The sequence below is a fragment of the Rana temporaria genome, chromosome 2 (genome assembly GCF_905171775.1).
Source record: "Rana temporaria chromosome 2, aRanTem1.1, whole genome shotgun sequence".
In the NCBI taxonomy this organism is placed as follows: domain Eukaryota; kingdom Metazoa; phylum Chordata; class Amphibia; order Anura; family Ranidae; genus Rana; species Rana temporaria.
This window is the reverse complement of record NC_053490.1, coordinates 154,349,361-154,373,011: the sequence shown is the minus strand read 5'-3', so window position 1 is coordinate 154,373,011 and position 23,651 is coordinate 154,349,361. Positions and strand designations below refer to the sequence as shown.

The 23,651-nt window shown below is 38.7% G+C and overlaps 1 protein-coding gene across 6 annotated transcripts in view; it reads right to left on the bottom strand.

Annotated features, from left to right (window-relative positions):
* PCDH17 (protocadherin 17) overlaps positions 1-23,651 on the bottom strand; it is a 293,915-nt gene that overhangs the window by 127,554 nt on the left and 142,710 nt on the right. For 5 of the 6 annotated variants that reach the window (XM_040341339.1, XM_040341337.1, XM_040341338.1 and 2 more), the window contains one exon: positions 5,411-5,473. The exons of the other annotated variant lie outside the window; for it this stretch is intronic. In XM_040341339.1, coding sequence (XP_040197273.1) covers positions 5,411-5,473 — 63 coding nt within the window. The remainder of the gene's footprint in view (positions 1-5,410; positions 5,474-23,651) is intronic. 6 annotated transcript variants of the gene reach the window in all.

Genomic DNA, 23,651 nt, shown 5'->3' with positions numbered 1-23,651 from the left:
AAAAATGTGTCAAAATTGTCCGAAGTGTCCGCCATAATGTCACAGTCATGAAAAAAATCGCTGATCGCCGCCATTAGTAATAAAAAAAAAAAAATATTAAAAATGCAATAAAACTATCCCCTGTTTTGTAAACGCTATAAATTTTGCGCAAACCAACCGATAAATGCTTATTGTGATTTTTTTTACCAAAAATATGTAGAAGAATACGTATCGGCCCAAACTGAGGAAAAACATTTTTTTTATATATATTTTTGGGGGATATTTATTATAGCAAAAAGTGAAAAAATATTGCATTTTTTTTTAAAATTGTCGCTCTATTTTTGTTTATAGCGCAAAAAATAAAAACCGCAGAGGTGATCAAATACCACCAAAAGAAAGCTCTATTTGTGGGAAAAAAAGGATGCCAATTTTGTTTGGGAGCCATGTCGCACGACCGCGCAATTGTCAGTTAAAACAAAGCAGTCCCGAATCGCAAAAAGGGGCAAGGTCCTTTAGCTGCATTTTGGTCCGGGTCTTAAGTGGTTAATTCCTTCAATGTCACTCTGAAAAAAATAATACTCTAAAAAATGACCCAAGAGGCCATAGAAGCAGATCTGTCCAATCACAATGCTTCATGGTGTATCTGCCACCAGGAGCTGACACCAGAGGGGGATATTTCCTACAAGTCCTATACATAAAAACCCTAGTTCCTGTCCTAATCATAGTGATAATGAGCAGATGAACAGGCAAACAAATGACCCTGATTATTAGGCTGATTGGAATTGTTCTCCTACTTACTAAATTATAAATTGTTTCCTATAAAATTGCTGGTCCAGGCACAATGAAATGAGATATTTGGCCAAAAGCCAATCAAAAACATAACAGCCCTTGTAGGCCAGATTTTGGCAACATTGAAAAAGTTCAAAACAAAGCATGTGTAAATTATTGAATTCAGTGTACTGCTTCTGCAACATACACTTTCATTAACTATTCCAGCTGCAAACGTCAAAGAATTGTTGTTATGTCATTCTAAAAAAGTAAGGCTAATCCACAAAGGTAATCAGAAGGATGCGAATGCTCTGTGCCACAACATATATTTAGCATCACTGATAATTTTTTGGTGTGAAGCTCATGCTGTCAAAAGTATGTGTGAATCCTAAAACGTACCAAGAACCAAAACACCCTTGACACTTAAAGTGGTTGTAAAACCTCACACACCACTTTTACCTACAGGTAAGCCTATAATAAGGCTTACCTGTAGGTACCATGAATATCTTCTAAACTTGCACCATTCATGAGGTATTCACTGTATTTATGAGTTATTCGTCATTGGCACATGCACACTGAAGAAACGGCTTGCTCGTGCCATTTCTTCAGCTGCTGTGCAGTTACTGGCGCCTCCCGCGTGCATACATGGGAGTGACGATACCTGGGAATAACACTGGGAGACATGTCATCAGCCACATCGGTGTGACGGGACTGCTGTGGGGGCTTCAATCTAAGGTATTTCATAATGAGCTAGTATACTATACATACTAGCTCATTATGCCTTTGTTTAATTGAACTATTAAAGTAATATTAAAAGCCCCCCTAAATCTCATGTGGTGCATTGTAGTGTAGGTGTATTTTTCTAGTACTTGTGCTTTGGGGAGCCAATCAGAATGAATATCTATGCATCTCAAAACACATATACAGGGTTTTAACATATGTTGCAGTAAGATCCATTATAAATCAGTTTTTATTGCATGTTACTGTGTGCATATGGAGTTTACATTGGTCTAAGGACCACACCTTCACAATACATTGGACAGTGCTCAGGCGTGGTTATTGGCCACTCATGACTTTTTTTTGTATGCTAGTCTCATATGGAAAATAAAAGAGGTTACCAAAGTTACGCAACAGAATAAAGTTTTGAAGTGATGTTACATATTGTATTATAATTGTATTGCATCTTCGAACGACATCTGTACTGATTAAACGAAAATCGCACGATCTGGTATCCTACAAGAATTTTTGTTTGTTCTTGTCCCATTGGATAATTACATATGAATTGTCTTAGTCAGCTCTCGAAAGCTGTGTACCAACGAAAAGATTATCGTACAATGGCTTTGAAAGAATTTTCATACAATTTTCTGACCCTGTTTATAGGCCTTTAGGAACCCAGCACTGGAAGGAACATCAGCTAGTTGCATGTACCTATATTTAAAGTTACCTAACATTTCACGTTGCTTTAGCTAGCAACTAAAGCTGCTGGGAAACAAAACAAATGTTCACCTTTGTGCACTGACAGTAGCTGTCCAAATCCTCATAGGCTGATGTTAAAGTAGTAATACACCCAAAACCAAACATGTATTATATTGTAGCTTGCCAATTCTTAGATGTTTTCTTTTTTAGGCTCTCCTTCCTTTATTTTTACCTGGAGATCCAGCCAGTAAGTTTGTTGTTTTTCAAAAGAACAAGCTCTCTTGCAGATGTAGCAGTTACAGGGATAAGACACACCATTTAACACGGATGTGTGTTTACACTGATCATCTTTTATTTATTTGGATATAACCTTTATTCCAAAAGGAAAACACAATTATTGCTGTAACTGCGTATAAAGTGTGAGCTGGAGTTTGGCTTCAATATGTTAGTGTATCTAAATCTGTTAGTACAACACTCCCCCTCCACCCAGGCTGACAATGCTGCTGTGCAAATGTGCCCCCTGTTACCCTTAATCCAGAGTGGGGGCACTCCAATACAGGAGGTGTGTTACTGGCCAGATCACCAAGTGAAAACAGAGGGGGGGGTAGCCTAAAAAAGGAAAACAAATTCAGCCACCACATTTAATGACTGGTAAGCTGCAAATATATTACATTTTTGGTTTTGGGTTTAATACCACTTTAAAATACTGTATATCAATGTGGAGCTATAAGCGCAGAAAACTACAATTTGTTACCTTACTGGTATTTGTACATGTACTGTCTGCTAGAACATTAACTAACTACTTTAGACAAATCAAACTGTGACTATAAAAAAAATTATCTGTTATATAGTATAACCTAGGTATATATGCTTAGTGTGTGTGGGTAACAGGTGCATTTTAATACTAAAACTCATTAGGAAAGACTCTTTGAACTTGCTTAGCTTCACTAGCGATATTTCTGGTTTCCATAGTCTACCCTTAGGCTAATGTTACATTTGAAAACTTTGAAGATTTTTTTTTCATAGAACGAATAAACTATCGGATGTCAGAACATTTGCTATGCAATTCAAGCTTCAAAGATGACCTGTATGTTCATGCAATCAAGAAGTAATGTATCTCAATTTTATGGAAAGAATTACAAAATGATTGCTATATTCACTAAGTGAATTTGCCATTATGACAAAGTTAAAGTACAGTTAATTTGGGAGAATTTAAATGTATTCTAATTTTTGTAACTGCATACCAATGGATATGAATTTCAAAATGTGCCATTCTGTCAGAATTGGTTTGAATTATCCATTAGAAATAGATGAAATCACTCCCAGTGTATTCATTTTTAAAGTGTTACAATATACTTGCTTAAAGCAATGTTTTACTACTAATTGCAAGCTAGACACCTAGCCAATTGTAGTCTAAACTATATATTGTAGCTCTGAGATTTGAGGAAGGACAGTTTAACAAAAAATATCTAGTGCTAACTAAATGCAATACATCCAAACACTTAAAAAAACACATAGATTTTAATTCTGCACTCTGTAACACAATCTAAATAGGCATTGGGACATACAAGGTTGCCATATAGCGTTACAGCTGATAACCCTCCACTCTGACTCCTGCAGCTGCTGGTAAACTTTGCCGTAGGTACATGGTCATCAAACTGAATTCTGCAATAAGTAACTGAACAAACTGAAAACACACCAGCAGAAAGGACTGCAGGTGAACTTGTTTTACCTAAATTCCAGAAAGATGTGAATAGCAGTAGTCCCGATAATGTATGTACAGTATATAGAGTTATTAACATTATTTAGGATGTCCTAAAAATATTAGAAACTTAATTTAAAGTGCCACCAACATTTAGAGAAGGCACATAAGCTAACATCAGTCATTGACTAAAATATAAATTACAAGTTAAGGTCAAACATTGCATAAAAAAAAAAAAAAAAGCACAAGCATACTTGCCCAGGCCAATAACTCAGAGATGTATGAAGCCATTGGGTCAGCATGACAGTAAAGAAACTAGAATGTTTAGGGGAAGAGGCTAGCAATAGCAACTTCCATTCTTCATTTGTACAGGTTTAAAGGAATCATTTTGTGAACAGAAGAAAGGAAAACAAAAAAAATGTGATGATCACTTCCTGTCACTGCTTATTAAAGACCAGAAGCAAAAATCTATAGAATAAAGTGACTATTTATTTAGAGCAGTTCTGCTTCTCTTCCTTTAATCTGTTCTCCCAGGAATACTCTCATTGTCTAGCTGACTGCATCTCTACTAGCCACAACACACACATTTTAACCTGGCGTTTAAGACAAAGCTGCATAACCACACAACCTATCTTCCTGTGTGAAATGCACTGTAAAAGAGCTACAAATGGGAAAAAATGCCTTTTATCTCTGCACATGCCCTCCTTCCTTCTTCTCATATGTATAACTGACCTGTCTCAGGGTGTGAACAATGAAGGGGTCACAGATAGTGACAAAGAAAGAGAACTAGCTAACAGCACACAGACGGGGAGAAGAGGTCTAGCTAATGTCTAATAACATATGGCTTATGATCTTAACATACAAGAAATCTCCCATCTGTTTAACCTCAATTGTATAGATGCTTATGAACTCACAGATATCTCAAGCTAAGAGTCTGTTCAGCTGTTAACAAAATATGTTAGAACAAAATCAAAATATAAATCAATTTTATTTGACCAATTTTTAAAATTGTGTTCATTCATCTAGACATGCTTAGCAAGGGGCCTAGCAAATCTATCTTCGGACCATCCCGACATTTAGTCGCACCGCTGGTCCCAGTGAGCAGGCCATTCTGTTCAATATGATTGCAGACATGGCCATTGAAGAGATTTGATCCCTGCCAAATTTGTGCTTAGTATTAACCAAATAGATAAACAAAAAAAGGTATTGCACTAGGTCAGCGTGATCTGTTACCTGGTTGAATTGCAAAACGTATTACCATGAACTATTCTGCTAGTGCTGCTACCCGTAAATGACATTGTTTGGAGTTTATAGCCATCATGTTTTAGTAAAATATCTTATATTTGGGAATTTCTAACTGCAGTATACAAATATTCTTTTGTTTAGGTTTCAGGAAATCCTTATTTTTCTTTGTACTTTAAGATGTGTCAGTCCACTAGTGTATCATTTGAATTTGCCGATAGCTGTTACAAATCTGCATACATGGAGAAGCATGGATAAAACAGTATGAAATAAGCCATTGTATTGTGACAAATCAGTTCTTACCTGTGCATACAGTCTTGCATACAGACTTTGCATTACACCTTTCCAGAGTTTTACAGCAAGGATCTGAAAATTCAAAAACAGAGTGTTCTGTAGAAACACTTACATTGCTCTATATACAGGTTTTATTAAATACATTACGACAATAAACTGAGTTTTCAATATTAACTGTTAGTGGACCTAAACTAAAAAGGTGACATTTTTCTACCCTATAGGAAATATAGAACAATGGTCATTTTGCCTAAGCAGTACACAAAAACAATTACCCTTTGTCTAGAATTACTACTGAAAAAAAAAAACAATAAACTTCCCAACATGTAGCCCTGAATAAACAGCTAATAGTTGAATATCTGCAGTGTGAGATCATCTAAGGTACTGCTATCTCCTAATGTTTGTTTTGCAAGATTTTGAGGGATATTTAGCGATTTCAATACTATATTATTCACTTTTCTCCAGAGAGCTTGCTGGAGGGGAAGTTGTAACTGAGAAAATGCAGTGTACCAACATTCATGGATCTGTGTTTCCTCTCCTGCAGTTTCTTGAATATAATCCCACCAGTTATAAGATCACCAGCCATCAGGGGGAAGCGCTCACATTAAAGTGGTAGTAAAGTCTTTACTACCACTTTTACCTACAGGTAAGCCTATAATAAGGCTTACCTGTAGGTATAAAGAATATCTCCTAAACCTGTACAGTTTAGGAGATATTCCCCTCGCAATCAGTGGCGCATGCGCAGGGGGGATCCTCGGGCTAAAGGGCCGGCAGTCGCCGGACCTTGCCGCAATGAAATCTCCCGCGCTCATGCAGGGTGTGACGCTCACGCGGGTGTGACGACATCGCCGCTCCAGCCAATCACAGCACTGGAGCGGTGATACCCGGAAGACACGTCAGGCAAGATGACATCTCGCTCGGCGTGGACCAGGTAAGTTCTCTACACCTCGTTTTAAGGTAAGTATTTCATAATGAGCTAATATGCGGTGCATACTAGCTCATTATGGCTTTTGCCTTACAGGTGTAAAAAAAAAAATGCGGGTATACAACCGCTTTAAGCAAAACCCTACACAAAAGATGACCACCTCCACACAGAGACACAGTTCAGAACAAGGCATAGTAAGTCAAGTATGGGGGAAAGATAGATCAGCTGCAGGTAGTCTGCTGGCCTACTTGTTTCTATGTCCTCTGCATGCCTTCTTTTTTTTTTTTTGCTTCAACAGTGCAGGTCTTCTTTGGACTGCTACAACTCTTTACCAAAGTAATTTAGTTAAGACAGATCTGGATGAGACATAGTAATGTGAGATCAGGATGCATTCCTGATGACATTTTCCTCAGTTGTTTTGATTTTTTTTTAATACATTAATTTTAAGCCCATATAGATACAAGTGAATAGTTAAAAAGGAGAAATTATTTTATATATGTGTGTGTGTGTTTAATGTGTTTAGAAATATATAAACATACACAAGTGATGAAATAACTAGATAAATAGCCTAAATATATGGTAAGCCCTCCTAAGACATACTTTTAAGGTCCATTGGAGGGAGACTGGCTTTAACAAACAGAAACACCAACAAATACATTATTTAATAAGGACATATTTTATCATCACTTTAGCAAACCACTGTAAATGGGATCATTAAAGAAGAAACAGGCTTAGCTTGCCGTTTCTTTGGTACTATCATCATTAAAAGTATACAGCATTTTATTACCTTACCTAAAAGCCTTGCATCCTGAATACATAGGCGATAACATAAAAGCATTTTACAATGTACAACCATTTACCAAGAGATTTTTTTTTAAGTCTATACAGATCACAAGCACTGTGTAAAAGTAGTCACTAAGGGGCAGATTCACGTAGATCTGCGGCGGCGTAACGTATCGCATTTACGTTACGCCGCCGCAAGTTTTACGGGCAAGTGCTTGATTCACAAAGCACTTGCCTGTAAAGTTGCGGCGGCGTAGCGTAAATTCCCCGGCGCAAGCCCGCCTAATTCAAATGATCCGGGTAGGGGGCGTGGATCATTTAAATTAGGTGCGTTCCCGAACGTACTGCGCATGCGTCATTCCTAAATTTCCCGCCGTGCATTGCGTTAAATGACGTCGCAACAACGTAATTTTTTTAACTTACGTCCATCCCTATTCACGGACGACTTACGCAAAAAAAATAATCAAATTTCGACGCGGGAACGACGGCCATACTTGGCAAGTCTATCTATACGCCACCAAATAGCAGCTTTAACTATACGCCGGAAAAAGCCGACTACAGACAACGTCAGAGAATGCGACAACCATGCGTACGTTCGTGGATCGTCGGAAAAAGCTCATTTGCATACCCAACACGGAAAACTATGCAAACTTCACCCAGCGGACGCCGAAGTATTGCATCTGCGATCCGAAGGCGTACAAAGCCGTACGCCTGTCGGATCTTACCCAGATGCCGTCGTATCTTGGTTTGAGGATTCAAACTAAAGATACGACGCAGGAAATTTGAAAGTACGCCGGCGTATCAGTAGATACGCCGGCGTACTTGCTCTGTGAATCTGCCCCTAAATGTAGGGGATCAAATATGACAACACTGAAGCTTCAGCTCTTCTGGGAAGGCTGTCCACAAGGTTTAGGAGTGTGTCTATGGGAACATTTGACCATTCTTCATGAAGCACATTTGTGAGGTCAGGCACTGATGTTGGATAAGAAGGCCTGGCTCGCAGTCTCCGTGCCAATTCATCCCAAAGGTGTTTGATTAGATTAAGATCAAGATATTGTGCAGGCCAGTTTCTCCACCCCAAACTCACTCAACCATATCTTTTTTGGACCTTGCTTTATGCAATGGTCCAAATCATTTGGTGGAGGGGGAATTATGGCGTGGGGTTGTTTTTTAGGGGTTGGGCTTGACCCCTTAGTTCCAATGAAGGGAAATCTTAAGGTGTCAGCATACCAAGACATTTGGGCAATCTCATGCTCCCAACTTTGTGGGAACAGTTTGGGGATGGCCCCTTCCTGTTCAAACATGACTGTGCACAAGAGCACAAAGCAAGGTCCATACATGAGTTTGAGTTGGAAGAACTTGACTGGCCACAGAGTCCTGACCTCAACCCAATAAAACATCTTTGAAATGAATTAGAGTGGAGACTGCGAGCCAGGCCTTCTACTGTCCAAAAAGGATTTTTCCACTTTATAAAACTGGAATTAATATTTTACCACCTGATTGAGGCCACAGGCAACTTAATTTGTATTTCAGGATGCAGGTATAGATACTGTATAAGTATGTTGGGGCTGCTTTTCTCAGATTTCAGTGCAAATATTGCATGCTCATGACAATCATGTAAAGATTTATTTAGACAAAAGTGTAAGGCTTATTCCAACATACAAAGTTCAGAGACTCATAACAGCCAATTCCCTGACAACCTCCAATGTTCTGCCAAACAGAGACATTATGGGTAGCTAACTGGGTTATTATACTTTTGTAACTCATCACTGCTCCTGGTACTGCTTTATTAAATATGTCATTATAAATGAAATTGTGAAAACATTTTAAGTTGTATTTATATATACACATGCAGGAGAAACTTACTTTCTGGAAACTATATGCAGAAAGTGTGTAATGAAAGGAATTAAAAACAAAGAATTCCAGCTTTTCATTAAAAATGTCAAACATACTGGCATAATCACCCTCATTTTTCTCCTAGAGCTCCTGCAAAGAATAATGCTAATTTAATAAGTAGTGGAATGCTAGGGGCAGTGTAGGGAATGATAGGGGCAATTTGTAAATGTAATACATTGTAATTGAGGCATAGAGCTTAGAATCACACAATCCCCTTATAGGGAAATTCCCAAGCACTCCAGATAATTGATCTCTCCCTGTATTTACTATTTTAAAATGTAGTTAACATTTGACACATGCAATCTCCTTTGGGCATTGAAGTACTATGAAAAATGTCTGTTAGGATGTACTTTATTTGGCAATACTTATGAGGCTACTGGGGATTTAGTCTGTAGAAGACAAATCTTAGTAACTGGATGTCTGTGCCTGCTGAGTATAATCTGCTTTTTTTTATACAATGATTGACAGAACAAAAGGAAAGATGTGGGTTTGAGGAGATGGAGACAATTAGTAAAAAATAACAAGAAATGGTAATCAGGGATAGATGCAAAATTATCCAAACTTAATTGAAACGCACAATGCATAATAATAATAATAATCCTCAATTTTATGACACCCCATCTAAAAAAAAAATATGTTGTTAGAATTACGACAACATTGTCAGCACTCCCTGGGAATTCCCATGAAACCCAAATTTAACTACATAGTGGGATTTTTTAGCCTGAGGGCGTTGTGCATGTAGTGATTATTATTAATATGTATTGTGTGTTTCCATAAACTTTGGATATTTTTGCATCTATCCCTAATTACCATTTCTTATTTTTTTTACTGTTCACTCGGTTTGGGATACTTGCATTTATACACATTAACATAATACACTTTGGAGTTATATATTTAATTTTTATTGTTGTGTATTCACATGCAAATAACTGGTTTGGTAGGTATGCAACCATTTGTCAATGAGACGTTATTTTCCCAATATTCAATTTAGAAACAAGCACCATAGTCATGGACCTAGTACTTATGGTACTTTGGTATACCTTCTTTTTTCTCATCATGACCTAATTAAAAACCTGGGCACCTAGAATCTACAAGTTTTCCAAAACACTAGGAAAGTTTACAGGAAAATAGAACCACAAGAAAATAGCAGAGTATATGTTTGGTTATTTGCATTTTTTTTTACCAGTTACAGACAAGAAAATCAAGCTTGTTACTGTGTGTAATGATGAAATTTCCCAAAGGAGTTTATATAGCAATGTAGGCAGTAAAAAGCAATGATGACAGAATAGTCTAAAATAACCAATTTGATTCAGAACAATAAATTATGATTAGTTGCTATGGCTTACTGCACTTTGCACATGCTGATGCTGCAGACTACAGGACATGTACATTATTGGGACAAGTAAATGTTAGCGTTGATACTCAAATAAACAAGAAATAAATAACAGTTGAAACTTGACTGACAGTTCTCATTCTACTTTAATCAGCCCTGCAGCTCTAAGATTTGATATACAGCACACCCAGCTATACATATTTGCTGTTTACAGTTATTTCTGGCCTGTTTGTCCTGTAAACTTTTAATAGAAGTTAGCCACTCAGATAAAGCTAACAAATGGAGCAAATACTGATGAGACATAAAGGATGATTATCTAATTTGTTTGGAGCTTTCATCCGCAACTAATAATGATTTCATAACATGTACAAGGGAACATCTTGCGTTCTGCAAGCAACATTTCTCATAAACAGTGCCAACTCTCTCCAAAATTCATTAATAGGGAATTACATTTGCCCATATTAATTTTCTAATTCCCATTTGCCCAGGTGGCACATGCAATCTTAAACTATTAGAAGAGATTTTAAATGGGATGATTATATTAATACTTGATATATATGTTTCCTAAAGCAATGACATATTTGTAGCCATTCTGTATTTTGTTCTTACTGTTCATGTAATTCATTCTTACCACTGTATTCCTGGCTTCCATCTAGTAATACATTAAACAATGAAAGAGCCAACCTATTCACATTATTTAGCCTACAGAAAAACAACAATAGATACCCAAGTCTCATTGACATGTTCTGCATTCATGCTCCTATCCTTCCTTTTATGTTAGATGGCTGAATGCATGCATTTTCTCTGTGAGGAGTTTCTTTGTTAGGCTGTTTTTATACACAATTATATAACCATTTAGGTTAACAGAACAATCATTATGACAGAAAAAAAACCAATATATAGTTTCTAAACATTTTTCAGGTGATGCTTATGATAACATCCAGTGGTCATTTTAAACCTTTACTGATGACCCAATAACAAAAGAAAATATGTTTCCTTAACCACTTAAGCCCTGAGCCTGTTTTTCAGACTCAGTGTTTACACGTTAAAAACGCGTTTTCTTGCTAGAAAATTACTTAGAAACCCCAAACATTATATATTGTTTTTTTCTAACACCCAAGAGAATAAAATGGCGGTCTTACAAGCGCACTTTTTTTGGAAAAAAATCACTTTTCTTGAATAAAAAAATAAGACAACAGTAAAGTTAGCCCATTTTTTTTATTGTGTGAAAGATAATGTTACGCCGAGTAAATTGATACCCAACATGTCATGCTTCAAAATTGCGCCCGCTCGTGGAATGGTGTCAAACTTTTACCCTTAAAAATCTCCATAGGCGACGTTTAAAAAATTCTATCTTTTGAGTTACATAGGAGGTCTAGGGCTAGAATTATTGCTCTCGCTCTAACGATTGCGGCAATACCTCACATGTGTGGTTTAAACACCGTTTTCATATGCGGGCGCTACTCACGTATGCGTTCGCTTCTGCGCACGAGCTCGTCGGGACGGGGCACTTTAAAAAAAAATTGTTTGTTTTCTTATTTATTGTACTTGATTATTTATTTTTATTGTAAACATCCCTTGTAATAGAAAAAAGCATGACAGGTCCTCTTAAATATGAGATCTGGGGTCAAAAAGACCTCAGATCTCATATTTATACTAAAATGCATTAAAAAAAAGATTGTCATTTAAAAAAAAATGGCAACAAAAAAATGTGCCTTAAGACGTATGGGCGGAAGTGACGTTTTGACGATGCGTCCACCCTGCTATGGTATGGAGACGGGTGGGAGCCATCTTGCCCTCATATCCCTACCACAGAGGAAGAAGAACTCGATCGCCTCCACCGCTACCGATGGCTCCGGTAAGGAGCGGAGGGCGTGGGAGAGCGACGGGAGGGGGGACCTATCCCGCCGCCGATAACGGTGATCTTGTGGCGAATCCGCCGCAGAGACCACCATTATCATTTACAGCACCGCCGCCTGAAGATATGGATATCCCGGTTGTGGCAGCAGCTGCTGCCGTTACCGAGATATCCCTCTTTAAATAGAGGACATATATAGGCATGCGGCGGGGCTTAAGTGGTTAAGCTGACCATGCATGGATCAAAATTTGTCCTTTTCAGCGGGGACTGTATGAATTCTGATCCACGTGTGGCCTCTGAGGTTGAACAGAAGTCGATCAGCTGATCAACTTCGGGTCAACCACCATGTCTGTATTTTTTCACTCGATCAAGCTGCGGGCCACAGACTGCAGTGCTGAGCAGTGTAAGTCAGTGTTTCTCAACTCCAGTCCTCAAGGCACCCCAACAGGTCATGTTTTCAGGATTTCCCTCAGATGAAACGCCTGTGGTAACTGCTAAGGCAGTGAAACTGATCAAACCACCTGTGCAAAATAATGGAAAGCCTGAAAACATGACCTTTTGGGGCGCCTTGAGGACTGGAGTTGAGAAACACTGGTGTAAGTGGATGGTTGGGAAGTATCCCTGCTGTCACAATACAAATACACAGCAAGGAGGAATCCACCTTAAATGTGTGGATGGGGGAGCCGGGTCAGTTTTTTTTTGTTTAACCCAGTGGTTGAACAAAAAAAACACTGAAAAGTGAGCCCTTGTTATAAATCTATACTATACTTTATACTATAAAGGAGGGATGCAACATATGCTTACCAGGAATAAAGAGCAGGACTGGCTCGCCAGCTATTACTGTAGGCGATACTAAAGGTGCATTGATCACTTTTATATCTGAATAAATGCTCACTGTCAATTAGTCTGTGCTTCTACTTTATCTGATATACTTATCTGATACTAATTAATAGCAGGAAAAAAAATGGGTAGTGCATGACTGGAATAATACCCTATGTCAGCATTAGGCCCCTTTCACACGTGCGGACCGTATGTCCGCTTTTTCATCCATCCGTTTGCGAATGAAAAAGGGACATACATTGGTCCCTATGAGATTGCGGGTGTCAGCGGATAAACATCCACTGACACCCGATCTCAATTCAATTCAAACATCACACAAAAGGTTTTGGGAACTACAAATGTTCATCAGATCACATGGTGTACCAGAGAGAAAAACAGAATGCAAACAATCAGGGATTTATATAAGCATATTTTCCATTTAGCACATTGGTTATAAACCTGGTCATTTCTATATGCAGGTGGACAACAACCCTGCTATATCTGGTACATGGGCGAGGGAAACTGCAGGAAAATAATGGGGGAAGGAAGCGGAAGGAGGTGGGGAACACAGAAAATGTACACTTTTTTTAGGTGAATGGGTGCTGGTACAATGTACCCAATACTCATTCACATAGAGTGGGGGGGCTGGGATCTGAGGGCCCCCTTGTTCTGATAAGCTCCAGATTTCGATAAGCTCCCTGCCCGCAGACCCCGACAACCAACGGCCAGGGTTCAACATGGGGACACGGTGCATTGGTGTGGGGGGCAGGCCCCCCTGCCCCAAATCACCCAGCCCCCATGTTAAGGGCATGCAGCCTGTTACAGTTCGGGGGCGCTCGCTCGTCCTCACCCCCTTTCCTGACCTGCTCGGATAAGGGTCTAGTATGGATTTTGGGGGGGATCCCATGCCATTTTTTCGGCGTGTGGGTTCCCCTTAAAATCCATACTAGACCAAAGGGCTTGGTATGCTCTTGGAGGGGGAACCAATGCCGTTTTTTTTTTTTTTTTACATTGTGTGTTCCCCCTAAAGATTCATACCAGACAGTGCCTGGTATTGTTGGGGATCAAAGTCAGATCCCTGTTCATTGAAGTCAGACGCATGTCGGACTTCAAGTCGCAGGGCAAAGTCAGATCCACAGTCGTATTTCTGTCAAGTCGTACCAGTGTGAAAGGGGCCTTAAACATTGCCCATACAAGCTTTAATGTCTCCTTTCCATAAGTATATACTTACACCTTACTTCACTCACCTGACGCTTCATTTAGCCACTGTAAATGAGGAATGAAAGTCATTTCAGTCAGAGCTTACACAGGAGTGAGGCTTCTCTCCTTGCAACCATGAGACAGCACGTGCAAGTCACCTGCTTTGGAACATGGCATGAAGAGTAGTTCACATGCACCTCCTAACCCAAACATTACAAGTATATTCCTTGCTCCAGGGGGCTGAACAGAGTGGTGGGGCAGTAAAAGCAAAGTGAGTAAGTGATGTTGATGAGGGCAGCATTAGATCAAATCTCTTGTATTGTGCATGTGCATTTTTATGTCCCCCAGCAGCTTAGACTGCAATATTCAACTTTAATCTGGAACCGTCCTGTGCAGTAAGCTTTTTTGTCACAAGATGTTCTATGTCCTCACCACAGCAACCTGAAATGAATGTGTAATGGTGCAGATAAACTCTGCATCACTGGGGAATCCCCCCCCCCCCCCGCCCTGGGGAAGAGGCAAAAAAGACACTGCACATCATTTGACCGCCCTGAAGACATCTGGAAAAAGGGTTTATAGCAAAATAGCACTAGATACTTCTGGAGTCCGAAGCTGGGCTTTAAGTCTATCAAAACAACATATGGAAAAACATGATGGATAGGGAACTGTTTTACAACAGTTTACATTATAGTGGTTATATTAAAACAGCTACTAAAGGACATGAAGGTACAATCTAAATGCTGAAATCGTTTTCTGTTCATGGCCATTCTAATAACTTATTTGGTTAGATCACTAAAAAAATCAGCTGGAATGGGCAGAGATCATCTCAAATCTATAGTGTATCAGTGGTTTCACCTCTGGCAGTCTGTGCTTTACAAATTTATTTTCCCAGTACGTTTTAACAAAGCCCGGATCCTATTAGCTCAAATTATCTAGTAACAATGCCAGCAAGCGTCAGGTACGTCGAGAAACGGCTTTCATCATTCCCTGTGGTCTAAGCGTCTTGTTTGCTACACTTCAGATGATATCTTGCATCTATGAGAAATGATCTCTTAGTGCCCTCTTATTCATTACTGTTTTAAGAAGTATCTAAAGCTCCAACTGTTAGCCTCAGATAATGATGCTGACACAAACACACTTTGACTTATTGAACACCAGTCTTTCCACTGCTTTTATTACCATATTACAGTACAAAAAAGCCCTTCGATGCTACACAACTGCACCTATCTGGATTTCCAAATCGAAACAAAGAGTCGATAAAACCTGTGTTAAAAAATTTGATTGACTTATAGTAAACCTTTAAACGATACCCTAGTGTTCTTAATTATTGGTTGCGTCTTTGTAGCCAATAAAATGTGGGACACTTGAAAAGGATGAGCCAACATTTCTTCTTTTAAACTTATTTCCAGGGGGATTTTGCAGAATGCTATATAAACTGTTTTTATGTTCACTCAATAGATAGAATTAAAAGAGGTTTCTCAGTGATGTAAAGGTCATGAGGGAAAGGACACAACAGAATTATCATGAAATCCGCAGTCATTAGTTGGGTTTTTGCACACAGACTTTCTATGGAAATATTTCTGCTTTAATTTATGAAATGCAACATTTTATTTTGAAATGTCAAACATTTAAATAGGAAAGGTTATATTAAACAGTAATGCATTTTTATTGCACTAATGCTACTAAAGATGAAAACAATTGATTTCCAATTTACTACTTGCATTTATGTGTGAAGCAAGGCATGTTTTAATGGTGGGAGAGCGGGGCCGTCGTTTTTCTGATGTGTTTGAAAGAAATCTGACTGTGAAATGCTCTGTGCCGATGACTCATCGGTTATGCCCCGTACACACCATCACTTTATGTGATGAAAAAAAATGACGTTTTTAAAAACGTCACTTTAATTGACCGTGTGTGGGGGAAAACGTCGTTTTATGTCTTCTAAAAAACGACCAAAAAAAATTGAAGCATGCTTCAATTTTATGTGTCGTTTTTCAAAACGTCAACTTTTACTTCACAGAAATTGACCGTGTGTAGCAAAAACGTCGTTTAAAACGACGTTTTTTCACCCGCGCATGCCCAGAAGCTACTTATGAAGCAAGCTTCAATGGAAAAACGTGGTGAACGTAACCTCGCTTTGCTAGAACATTGTGAGAAAAACGATGGTGTGTATGCAACTTCATCTTTGAAAATTGAAGTTTCAAAAACGTCATTTTTTACTTCACAGAAAATGTCGTTTTTTTTCATCACATAAAGTGATGGTGTGTATGCGGCATTACAGTCAAACTTACTGAACTGCAAAACATGAGAAGATAACACCTCATGTACCGTACTGACACCTAGGATTACAAATTTATGTAATATCTTGGTGGCCGCAAGCATCACATTTATGATTCAATGTTTTAACCCATCAACAGGGATCGCTCAGATGTTTACCTTTTTTGAGAATTGTACCTTAAATATACATATCTGCAACACCCAAGCCTTCAATTTTTTATATCCATGAAGGAGTGAGTAGAACAAAAAGACACCCCAGCACTACTGTAGCTTATCTCCCCCCCAAAAAATCTAAAAGTTGACCAATATTTTTTCTCAGTTGAGATAAGTTGAGTGTAGCTGTCTGGAGCAGTGTTCTGGTGTTTATAGGCATGGGGCTCATTGGCCGCATTGGGAAAAAATTACCCATCTCCATGGGTAATATGGAAGAAAATGACGAGAGACAATAACAATGTTTTCCCTTTGGACTTTAAAGGCACTTTGGATTCATGTAACAATCATATTAATGTAGAAAAATTGAGAAGGGATAAATATGTGGCCTTTAAAGCCATATGGAATCTTGAATTCAGTTGGAACATTGCTATTTCATTTGGTCCCCATATGCTGCCTTCCATTGTACTTCTTTTCTTTTTTTTCTTTCCACATTTATAATTTTGCCTTTTTGGCAATGTTTGTATTACTTGATGCAAACACTTTATAAAAAAATATAACGATAAACAAATAATCATTATTGCCCTGATATATTGTATGAATAATGGCTGATCACATATAGTTATTAAAATACATATAACATCAAATTGAAAACATCTAGTCTACTAAAGCACTGTGTGTTAAAAGCAACTGACATTATTTTCTAAATAAAATGCTGTTTTCATTTTTTAACTATTGTTGCATATCAGCATATTTGATGTATTGTACCCTATTTGCAGCCACTTCCTGTCTACAAGCAAGCATTATAGTGATGGCTGTTTGGCATTTATTTTTTTGTTTCCCGATGGTGGCACTAGAAGAGCATGACAGAGTAATACGCATCAGCATATGGGAAGATTGAGAAACAGGGACAGGGCATTGTCACTGTTAACCCACTTTAAGACCAGGCCTATTCTGACACTACTTTACATATACATAAAAAAAATAAAAAAATAAACTTTTTTTTTTTTAGGTAGAGGCCCTAGAGAATAAACAAAAAAGTCAGTGCTACTACACACAAATCACATGAAAAGCAGAGCTCCCGGGTGTTCGATCCACAGTCGCTGGCTGTGTAGAATAATGAAAGAAAAAATTATCCGCACTCCGGACGTTGCTCTTAAATAATAGACATATTAATTGACAAGCCACAGTAGACAAACGCCATAGGAAAGGTTGACACATTTCAGCCTATAAGGCCTCAGCCATAACCACCAGAGGCCCTAGAGAACTAGAGAATAAAATGGTGGGTGTTGCAATTTGTTATGTCACGCAGTATTTGCGTAGTGTTTTTTCAAACGTAAATATTTGGGGAAAATTATACTTTAATGAATTTTAGTGCACACAAACACAGTAGAATTCCCAATTTTGTGTAAAATATAAAAGATAATTAAAAGCCGAGTAAATAAATACCAAACATGTCATGCTTTAAAACTGCACATGCCCTTATGCCGCGTACATAGGGTTGTTTTTTTGTGGTAGAAAAAAACAACGTTTTATGTGATGAAAAAAACGTTTTTCAAACTTCATTTTCAAAAACGATGTAGCATACAAACCATCGTTTTTTCCAAAAGCTCTAGCAAAGTGTGCTTACGTTCACCACGTAAGACGGCACTCTGTTCCATTCAAACTCGCGTCCTAACTTGCTTCTGAGCATGCGCGGGTTTAAAAACGTTGTTTTAAACGTTGTTTTAGCCTATAAACAGTCATTTTAAATCACACAAAAAACGACGTTTTGAAAAACGACACAAAAAATTGAAGCATGCTTCAATTTTTTTTTGTCGTTTTTCACAAGACATAAAACAACGTTTTCCCCACACATGGTCATTTTAATTGACGTTTTTAAAAACAACGTTTTTTTTTTATCACATAAAGTGATGGTGTGTACGCGGCATTAAACTCTTCTGCCACCTGTAAAAGGAATCCAGCAGCTAATTAGCCACCAGGACTAATTTTATGAAAAACGGCATCGCTGGCTATAAAAAAAACAATATTAGGATGATGCCTGTAGCTACAGGCATCATCCCGGTATAGCCAGGCAACCTATTAAGCTGGCTACGTACTTGTATATTAGCTAGTCTTAACATGGATTGTACCGGAAGCGTCTGAGCAATCTCTCCATACTGTAGCATGATAACTAGACATTTAATAAAAACATGAAAATGTACTTTTAAATTAACTTGAAAACATGTTAAAGCTTATATGTGATTTTTTTGTGCTTAAGTCTACATATACTTTAAGTTCTTCTTAACCTTCAATAACTTTAATGAGACCAGATCTTCTAATACCAGAGTGGGGATCTACACATATTTCAATGTCTACTCCCATTTGTGTGAACACCTCAGTGCATGTGCACATTCAAATCTTTTCTTCTCCTCCTAAAACCAGATTGCCACAAGTAGGAGTGGCAAACAGAATTCAACTATCAAAAAATAAATAAAAAAAACAGCCCTAGTCAGACAGCAAAAAATACCTTTAGTCATGAAAGAGTTAAGACTAAATTGAAGAACATATCCTACTCTGCTGCTTTGCATAGCACTTGGCAAGTGCCAGTATACACTGCAGGAGTGCTGTGCATACGGTTCAGTGAACCCCAAAGTCAGCGGGTGGGAGAGCTGTTCTAGCACCTCTTCAAGCTGAGCTACGCAACGTGAGTACCATGCGGGACTCAGACGCTGTTCAAAAATTCGTGTTCACCTAGCCTTTTTCTGAGGAGTTTCCGACAAATTGTATTGTGCATTGTATAGTAGAGTGATGATAAAGGGATAACAAAAATATTTAGCATACCTGTTGCAAAAAACAACAAACTCTCAATAATACTTATAATTAAAAGTGATCAATTAATTTATTTATTTATTGGTTGATTGGATTGTTTTAAACTGCAGGGAAAAGGCTAAATAGATATTTTAAATACATATATGAGAACTGTTTTGAATGCAAAATAATTCTTATTTTTGTACATCCAACCTGACATATAAATAGCTCTACCAGGCATCAGAGGCAGGTTGGTAACTGGACTTTTCTCAACTACAGTTAAGCAATACAGTCAGGTCATCTCCCTACCCCTAGCCTGTGACTGACAATTGCGCGGTCGCGCGACGTGGCTCCCAAACAAAATTGGCGTCCTTTTTTTCCCACAAATAGAGCTTTCATTTGGTGGTATTTGATCACCTCTGCGGTTTTTATGTTTTTCGCTATAAACAAAAATAGAGCGACAATTTTGAAAAAAATGCAATATTTTTTACTTTTTGCTATAATAAACATCCCCCAAAAATATATATAAAATTTTTTTTTCCCCTCAGTTTAGGCCGATACGTATTCTTCTACCTATTTTTTGAAAAAAAAATCGCAATAAGTGTTTATCGATTGGTTTGCACAAAATGTATAGTGTTTACAAAATAGGGGATAGTTTTATTGCATTTTTATTAATATTTTTTTTTACTACTAATGGCGGCGATCAGCGATTTTTTTTGTGACTGCGACAATATGGCGGACACATCGGACAATTTTGACACATTTTTGGGACCATTGTCATTTTCACAGCAAAAAGTGCTATAAAAATGCACTGTTTACTGTGAAAATGACAATTGCAGTTTAGGAGTTAATCACTAGGGGGCACTGTAGGGGTTAAGTGTGACCTTATATGTGTTTCTAACTGTAGGGGGGTGTGGCTGGACGTGTGACGTCAGTGATCGTCTTTCAGGGAACAGACAATCACTGACACACCACAATGAAGAACGGGGAAGGTGTGTTTACACACACCTCTCCCCGTTCTTTAGCTCCGGTGACCGATCGCGGGACACCGGCGGTAATCGGGTCACGCGGGCGTGATCACAGAGTTTCGGACCAGGTCGCGACCCCACGCATTCTGTCGACGTATATCGGCGTGAATGGGTCCTTAAGTGGTTAAAGTGGGATTCCGGGCATAATTTTTATTTATTTTGCAAGCTAAAATTAATCACATTAAATAGTCCCTTTTTCTTCATAGTTTTCAGGGAGAGGTGCATGCTGGGCCATTTTTAAGCACCTTAATGCCAAGAGGCAATGGGGTCTTAGGACAGGAAGTTGAACCACCTAGGACTAGGAACTAGGCAGATTCAGAAATCTGCCAAGTAACAGCCAGATAGAAGCGAGTAAAAAAAAGGCAAGCTGTTAATAGAAAGTTCATTTTTAGGATGAAACTCCGCTTTAAGGCACAGCGACAACACAATGATAACCCATCCCTCTGCTCATTCTGCTATTTTCTTCTATCAGACTGTTCCTTTCCAGCTCATATGCGCTACCTCACAACTGATTGGCTGTCAGTGTTGCTTCCCCCTTTACAAGTCCAAGAACCACTGTACTGCAGTATTGCAGAACACCAAGGCCGCATTCACACCTGCATTTTGGCCCGACAGTGTAAACATGCAAGAACCCCAGTGAAGGGGTCCAATTGATTAGCTGCAAGAGGCAGCCCCAATGAAAGCAATGGAAGGCTGCTTTTTCCTGCAGCTAATTGCAGCCACTCATTTGTAATCTCTATGTGGTAATTACCTGTGAGCAATTAGCACTGAACACATAACAGAACAGGCTGTCTACATACAGGGCTGATCTTTCACAGGTACTGTATTTGGTGCATAGTGATTACATGCAAGCAGCTGCATAGTGGGTAAGTGGTTAGCACTTCTGCCTAGCAGTACTAGGGTCGTTGGCTCGAATCCCAGGCACAGCACTCCTTGCACAGATTTTGAATGTTCTGCCTGTGCCTGTGTAGGTTTGCTCTCATACTCAGAAAAGATGCTGGTAGGTTAATTGGTCCTAGTATGTGTATGTTGAATGAGAGCTAGGGACCTAAGATTGTAAATTCCTTGAGGGCTGGAACTGATGTGAATGTGCAATATATATGTACAGTGCTGTGTAAATTGACAGAGCTATAAAAGTACCTGTAATAAAAAAAAAATAAATAAGTTGCATGAGCCTGCAGCTTCCCATAGCTTTTTATGGGGCAGCCTCCAGCAGTTAATCACTGTGTGCTGTAGTTCACACAGCTAGATGTTGGTGTGAATCTAGCCTAAAGCCTAGTACACACCAATAGTATTCTTTCGTTCCACCCATCGGACTGAACAAAAAAACCTGACAGATCAGTTCAGAGTCACGGTACTAACAATACTATGTTAGTACAGCAATCTCCCCTGTTGCGCTATTGTGTTCTGACAGGGGGACAGCCAACCCACCAGAACCCTGTGATTGGGAGCCTTTTTCAGTCATGCCCATGGCCGGCTTCTGTCGGACCGACGGCAGTACACATGGGCTGAATATCAGCTGGTTTCTATTGATATCACCCAACATTTGGCTCTTTTACATATGCTTCAACTTTAAAACATATTAAAGCGCCTACCTCTTTAACATGCCTTTTTGATGTGTTTTTAATGCTTTGGTGATGCTTTTTTGAAGCTTTAATAAAGCTCTGGAATTGCCCTGTGTATGTTGATTTCTATTTGTTTAAAAGAGACCCAGCAGAAACCCAGCTCATTAAGCTCTGTTTAGCAGATCCTCAGCTTATTAGTACTCTTGTTCAGCAAATCCCCTGCTTTACTCAACCCCCTCTCAGTAGTAACCCCCAGCTCTGCTGATACCTCACTCAGTAGTAACCCCCAGTCCTTCTGCTACTCTGGTTTGCTGATCCTCCTCTCCCTCTGGTCCTCGCTCACCTCCGACTATATTGCTCCCACATTGCTCGACACATGTGACATCTGCTTGTTTCTTCTGCTCTGGTCCCCCAGCTCTGCTGATCCTATCTCTCTGGTCCTCACTCATCTTCTGCTATAGCTTTCCCATGTTGCACACTGTGTGTGCCGTCTACCAGTTGCTCCACTCCAGTCCAGACTCCACTCATTTTCCTAATACTCCACACCAGATATAATGTCTTCATCAGACACTTCCAGAGTATATAAATATGAACCGGAAGTGACTACTGATAATGTGTTTCTGGTTCCCTTGTTGGCTTCCCAGTGCATCCTGGGATACTGAATACCTGCAATACCTCCAAAACAAAGAGAAGCTAATGCTGAATCAAAGCCCCTTAAAAACTTCAGGTGCTGTAAGAAAGCTTTGTCGTAGACTTCTATGGAGGTTTTGGAGATGCTCTATCCACTACCATCCGCTTGAAGGAAAACCATCTGGTTTTTAAGAAAAAACTAAAGACCCACCTCTTCTGAAAGTCTGGTACGACTCTGGATGCCAAGCGCCTTGAGGCGATTAAGTTCGCATTTGTTGCGCTATACAAGTTACTCACTCACTCACTCAAACTCTGAAGCACCAAGAAAACAACATGGGGTATAATTTTTGAAGTGAAGCAAAGCAAACACAACATGTGAACAGGTAACCATTATATTTAGTGACAGGTGCTTTGATTGGCATCCAGAGTGCTTTAAAAAAGTGTGCTCAGTGCCACATTTTGAAGCAAGCGTAAATGAGCCCTTATTATGTTTTCTTCAATGAACACATACAGTAGCTGCATTGTTTGTTTTCTGCAAGAAGTTCAGCTTTAAGAGAGTGTAGATGGTCTGCTACTTTTCTCCATTCCAATAATGTCAAATTGCCTTACATTAACTGTATCATTTTATAATATACTGTGTGTAGTATCTTTGGTTAACATTTACTATTTGATTTTATGGTGCTACCGGGAGCATTTCATTGAAGCAATATGCATTCTTGGCTGTAATTTCCTTTTATATTGCAATCAAAGAAAGATGAAAGCTTTACAGAGCAAATAATGTCATTATTGAAAAAAATATATATTTACATCTGAATATTATGAATCTAAATACTATAAAATACTATACATAAATAATTAATGCATTTGTACTTAACTAAATCTTGTCTAGCTTCTTTATTGATTCCTCTGAACAGTGTAGACATACAGTATAAAGGTTGATTTACTAAAGGATATGATATTGTTCAAATAATAAATTGTGTGAAGATTTATTTTAATTATTAA